Source organism: Poecilia formosa, unplaced genomic scaffold (genome assembly GCF_000485575.1).
Source record: "Poecilia formosa unplaced genomic scaffold, Poecilia_formosa-5.1.2 Scaffold122, whole genome shotgun sequence".
Lineage (NCBI taxonomy): Eukaryota > Metazoa > Chordata > Actinopteri > Cyprinodontiformes > Poeciliidae > Poecilia > Poecilia formosa.
Window position 1 is genome coordinate 36,968 of NW_006800061.1, and position 6,000 is coordinate 42,967.

Genomic DNA, 6,000 nt, shown 5'->3' on the forward strand with positions numbered 1-6,000 from the left:
TTGAAGCAACTCGAAACGGAAAGAACTGAGCAGACTAAAATCTTACTATCTGAGAAGGATTTTGTGCCAAACATGTAACTACCACGTTTTGTAGACCCCGTAGATCCATCCTAACTTGTTCAAGAGAGCATAATAGGTCACCTTTAAGCTTCTCTCCATCTGTATTGCAGCACCTGGTCTTCAGCTCTTTGACCAACTGCCTCGGGCCCCGCAAGCTGCTCCACAGCGGCCGGCTGTTCAAAACCAAAAGCAGCAGAGAGCTGTGGGCTTTCCTCTTCAATGATTTCCTCCTCCTCACACACAGCGCCAAGCCCTTCTCCTCCTCAGGATCAGAAAAACTGTTCAGCCCCAAAACCAACATACAGCTGAAGATCTACAAGACGGTACGCCTTTCAGGGATGGCTTCTGGAGAGTGAGGGTTTTTCTCGTTGTTGTTGTTTACATATTGTGTGTCTTCCCAGCCGCTGTTTCTCAATGAGGTTTTGGTAAAAATGCCGGCGGACCCGTCCAGCGATGAGCCGCTCTTTCACGTCTCGCACATTGACCGCGTCTACACCCTGAAAACGGAGACCTTAAGCGAGAGGTACTCATGAGCGGATGCTGCACTTCAAAGCACTGTGAACCCTCTGTAATGAGGATACCGTGGGTTTTAACACGTCTTCTTTGTTTTGGTAGGACAGCGTGGGTCCAGAAAATTAAAGCAGCCTCTGAACATTTCATAGAAACAGAGAAGAAAAAGAGAGAGAAGGCATACCAAGGTTAAACACGCACTACTGGTCGCATTTGCAATCTGTCTGAATGTTCAACTTGAGTGGGATTCTTGCAGGAGCATTCACATTTTTAAGAGATATTAGAAGTGTTGTGTGAATGACGACTAGATCGATATTTAATTGACTTGAACACAACAAGGCAACAAGTTCTTGAAGAATTTTGGCAGATTCTGTTCCAACAGAGTCTCAGGTTTTGCAAAGTCTGCCTTTAATCCACGTGTAAAATCTACAATTTCTTAAATTACATTTTAACTAAACAGCTAAATCTGTTTACAGACCTCATAAGCAAATACCATCCTGACTGAAAAAAAAAGACTGAAAGTTACTGAGTTCTGAGAAAATCCAATGTTAAGACATGAATCAAAATGTAAAAAAAAATACACAAAGATTAAATTCCTTTACTATAGTTTTTTTTTGCAATGGACATATATAGCTTTTACTCCAAACTCTTCCAACTCTAAGCCTGAATTGCTTGATATAAGAACCTGCTTTAATACGTTCTACACCATGAGCAAAATGTGTCCTTTTGTTTTTACCCCAATCCTTTTCTATTCCTTTCAGCACGCTCCTTAAAGTCTAGTGGAATCGGTCGCCTGCTGGTGACGGTCATAGAAGCTCAGGAGCTGAAGGCCTGCAAGCCCAACGGTGAGACAGAAACAACAGAAGGCAAATCAGTTTCCGTCGATTAATAGTCAACGTCAAAAGAAGCTGAAATCGACCTCCCTCTTTAGGTAAGAGCAATCCATACTGCGAGCTGACCATGGGGGCTCAGTGCTACACGTCGCGGCCGGTCTTGGACACTCTGAACCCAAAGTGGAACTTCAATTGTCAGTTCTTCATCAGAGACATCTACCAGGACGTCCTGAGCATCACTGTGTTCGAGAAAGACCAATTCTCACCCGACGGTCAGTGATATGTGATAACACGAGATGTGTCGGCCTTCAATCGTTTTCTGACAGTCTACCAGACATTTCGGCAAGGTTTTGTTTAGATAAAGGAGCAGCTAACTGCTAAGTTAGCAGTACTTTCTAGAGAGAACACAAACTTGAAAGCAGCAATAATTAAGGAAATACTCCCTTTAATTGTATCCTGGGATAATTAAAGGTTTCTCAAAATGGAAAAATTAAATTATTAATAGGGGACAGAGACAAAAAAAAAAAAAAAAAGGTAGCCATAAAATATGTCGTCGTCCAAATCTAAAGTTTATGTATGTGTTGCCTGGACTGGATTTTGCTATTGTACAAACTGTCAATTATAGCTGGTAAATGTGATTTAGATGAATAAACTCTTATTGTTTGGTCACAGCTGAATAACAGATTATTGGTCTGAGTGGGTGTACTTCCATATTTGAAACTGTGTGTTTCATTATGATTATTTTAAAGCTTACGCCAAAAATAAACGCGGCACATTTAATTTAATTTAATTTGTACAAAAGTTATACTGTAATTCTGGCTCAGAAAATAAATAGGAAGTCATTTAAACCGTAGTATTACCTTAACATTAACAATTCCGTATAAAAGGGCTGCAGGTAATTCTGGATGAGTCTCAAACTCATCCAGATCATTTTTATGTGTTAGCTGTTTTCATCTTTTCACCAATTTCGTTCTAAACCAAAATGAATCAAACAGCCACCCTGCTAGCCTCAAATATTCACAATCAGCTGAGATTTAGAAGCGGCTGATGACGACGAAGTCTGAAGCAGCTCACTGACGTGACGGATGTCTTTCTCTTCAGATTTCCTGGGTCGCGCCGAGGTTCCTGTGGCGACTATAAAGAAAGACATGGAGAGTAAAGGAGCAGCGACCCGTCGCCTGCTCCTGCACGAAGTCCCAACTGGGGAAGTGTCGGTCAAACTGGACCTCCAGCTGTACGAGGCAACCAAATGAGCCCCGTTGCATATCTGACATTTGGCTTATTGACAGAGGAGATCTATGTGCTGAAAGTGCCTGTCTGTTGTAAATTATTCAGCTGAATAGTCTGGGTTCTGCTGTCCCTGCTGTGTTTTTCATTAGCAATCAAGACGTTTTATAACCAATTCCGGTCTTAAATGTAGCAAAAAATAAAAAAAAATTGCCAATATTTTCTTATTCAAAATCAAAATCTTTAAAAAAAAAAATTGCTTTTGAATAAAACCGTATAGCTTTGCTAAATGGATCAATTTTTGCAACTAAATATATTAACCAATATATTTGAGTAGGGCTATTTTATCACCAGCAGAAGAGATGAAATGTCACAAGCATCATTGCCAAATATACATGTAGTTGCACCGTTCCTTCCACGTTAAATCTGCAGTGCACACAACTTCAACTTGTAATCCTGAACACAACAGAATTTCATCTGAAAATATGCCAATAAATATGCAAAGCAGAATAAATGAAACTGTTTTTGTCCCTTTCGCTGTTGCCAAGTAGTTCAGTTATTTGACTCTTGAAGACCTCGGAGGTGGCTTCAAATGAAAGTTTACGTGACGCTTAGCAACGCAAGTAGGTTTTATTTGGGTGCAGTCGCCGGCAAGGGTGAGTTTTAGATGCGGTAAACATCTTGGTTGGAAACATTCACGTCTAGAAAACCAGGCAGCGTCTCCGATTTCCTTGACTTCATCCTTTTTCTGGAGCACTGATGAATGCAAGAAACAGATGAGTCTATAAGGCCTGAAGACGCCGGTTAGCCTGAGAGATCAGAGAGCTGGTAAGACAGCAGCCAGTCTGAGGTCGCTCCAAGGTTTTACTGGAGGCGGGTTTAGATCCTACAGCAAACGGGGGGGGGGACATAAAACATGCAATGTAATTAAGCATAACATGATTATTCCTTCTCTTTTTTTTTTTTTTTACAAGGTTTTCGAATTCAGCCTATTAAACTAGCAACTGACTAGAGCTCATGTTACCTGCTGGACCAGCAGTGGTTAGTCTCTTTTCTCTTATTTTTCTTTTTAATTGAAGACTTAATTGACGCATCTCCCTTGGGCCTGATGTCCTTATCTATGGATGGAGGAGAGAAAGTAAATGTCACATCACTGCGTGTTTATCAATCAATCAATCAAATTTTATTTGCATAGCACATTTCAGCAGCAAGGCATTTCAAAGTGCTTTACATAATTAAAATAAAATAAAAACGGCATGTGACATTGAGAAAGAGAAAGACATTTAAGTCTCTTTATGTCGTTGATGACAGAAGGATTTTTTCGTGATCACCACACTTGTGTTCACCGTAAAGGCAGCTAGTGGAAAAACTGAGGATCCTCACCTTAGATTGACAGTGTAGGAGGTAATGACTCTGCATGATTTGGTGTCTCATGGCGTCCATGAAGTACCAGGAGGCGGCATGTTTCTCCACTCTGGTCTGGACGGGAAACCACACATGTTCAGTCCAGCGCTTGTGTTTGAGCTCCCTCCTCCTGAGCTCTTCTGTGTTTGTCTGAGCCAGGAGAGACTCTATCTCCTACAAAAACAAAAACAAAAAAAAACAGGGAGATTTCAGCCAGAACGAGAGAGGAGCATACTATGAATAGTATGCAACCGTGTCAGATCCCTCCAACTCTTTGTATGTTTTGTTGTATGACAAACACAAGCTTCTCTGTATTTGGGTGGAATCTGTGTGATGCATCAAAACGAAGTAGGACGTTTGTCATGAACAAGGAAAACGATGCATGCCTCTGCCAACTTTTTTGACACCTTAACCCTAAAAAAAATTCGATGCAAAAACGGAACGCAGGCATTCCACTGCTTGTTAAAATGCAATCTGTAAAGTGTGTTATGTATTTGTATTCAGGCCCCCGGTCCAATTAAAATGGAGAACCCCTTTCTGTGCAACTACAGCACAGAAGGTGATATAGTTGTGTCTAGACCAGCTTGGGGCATCTTAAGACTGAAATTTTAGACCATTCTTCTTTGCAAGCAGCTCAGACTCTTGACTGGTTGAATGAAAAGTGTTTATGGACATTTCTGAGTGTTGAGTCTGAGATTTATGCTCATTTAACTTAGACTTTTTTTTTTTTTTTTGGCAAATATTTTTGAAAACCATGTTTCATTTTTTTTCCAGTTCACAATTATGTGTGTTGGTCTGGAAATGTCAGATCAAACGAAACATTTTCAAGGCATCGTACGCTATGCCTTACCTTCATGATCCCATTGTCTCGGTTCGATAAAGGCCGAAGTAATTCTTGTACTTCCTCATTCTCCGCTTTTATCTTAGCCTAAGCAGCAACACAAGAAGTGAGAAAGCACACGGGCCTTCTCTGTGTAAAGGAACGGTAAGCTGGGACGAATGTAGTACCTGCAGTTGCCTGAAGGAGGGATGACAGAGCTGATCCTGTTTAAAGCCGTGCCTTGGCCCGCAAAAAGACGGGACCAGATTCCACGTTCCCGGTTTGATACACACCGAACTGCTCTTTGCCCTCACTCGCGGCTGAGCTATACTCCAACCCCGTCCTGTGGTTCCTTTCACAGCAGCCATGTGGTCCTGAAACATCATTTGTATGAATTAGGTAGCCTGTCACTGCTTTCGAATAAAGGGATCAGTTTAATACTGTCAATTGTTTATAAGCAGAACATAGTCAGTGGCTCACAGGTAAAGCGGTTTGCTACCACATCCAGTTTAAAGATACAAAATAGAGGAATAAAAAAATAAAAAATAATAGACATCGCTAAACATAAATCCGTCACTGAATGAGTGCCACCCAGATCTCCCAGAACGTAGAACATAATCACACCAGGGGAGAGCTGAAGTTAGCACAACAGATACAGCCCATCACAGCCTGGAAACATGATCTGCTTACTGTTGTTATGCACATACTGCCAGTTGAACATGAATGTTATTTCACAAAATTCATGCAGTTTTGAATATAAGTGTATAAGGACAATGTGTTTCTTCCTGTAGTCCAACATAAGTTGAAGCATCCCTCAGAAACCTAAGATCTTTTTTATTCATTTAACTGCTCATCTAGAATATCCACCCCCCCACCACCACCACCACCACACACACACACACACAGACTCCCTGACATTCGCAGACTGGTGATAAATTATTAGTTGAGTTTACAAGGCTTGCACTCTTAGAGCAGTGGAAAAGGAGCACAAAAGTACATGCAGAAATATTATGCTAAATTACAGTGGGAAGTGCAGGGAGACTATATACATTCAGAAAGTTAAAGTATGATCACAGAACCTTCAAGTTTTTCAGCACATAGCAGAATAAGATGCCAAGGCAATTTCTACATTTCAAAATGATGATG

At 41.0% G+C, this 6,000-nt stretch overlaps 2 protein-coding genes across 6 annotated transcripts in view; one reads left to right on the forward strand and one right to left on the reverse strand.

The window, feature by feature from the left end:
* itsn2a (intersectin 2a) overlaps positions 1–3,140 on the forward strand; it is a 32,994-nt gene extending 29,854 nt beyond the window's left edge. For all 5 annotated transcript variants that reach the window (XM_016675858.1, XM_007560915.2, XM_016675860.1 and 2 more), the window contains 6 exons: positions 171–383; positions 462–583; positions 676–758; positions 1,332–1,415; positions 1,502–1,675; positions 2,505–3,140. In XM_016675858.1, the coding sequence (XP_016531344.1) occupies positions 171–383; positions 462–583; positions 676–758; positions 1,332–1,415; positions 1,502–1,675; positions 2,505–2,656 (828 nt within the window). In that variant the 3' untranslated portion in view covers positions 2,657–3,140. The remainder of the gene's footprint in view (positions 1–170; positions 384–461; positions 584–675; positions 759–1,331; positions 1,416–1,501; positions 1,676–2,504) is intronic.
* Positions 3,141–3,244: 104 nt separating this feature from the next.
* The window catches only part of fam228a (family with sequence similarity 228 member A), a 3,923-nt gene continuing 1,167 nt past the window's right edge, over positions 3,245–6,000 (reverse strand). The window contains exons 2-6 of the mRNA XM_016675866.1: positions 5,043–5,228; positions 4,885–4,962; positions 4,014–4,208; positions 3,655–3,748; positions 3,245–3,516 (exon numbers count right to left, since the gene is read on the reverse strand). Of these exons, the coding sequence (XP_016531352.1) occupies positions 3,413–3,516; positions 3,655–3,748; positions 4,014–4,208; positions 4,885–4,962; positions 5,043–5,222 (651 nt within the window). The 5' untranslated portion in view covers positions 5,223–5,228 and the 3' untranslated portion in view covers positions 3,245–3,412. The remainder of the gene's footprint in view (positions 3,517–3,654; positions 3,749–4,013; positions 4,209–4,884; positions 4,963–5,042; positions 5,229–6,000) is intronic.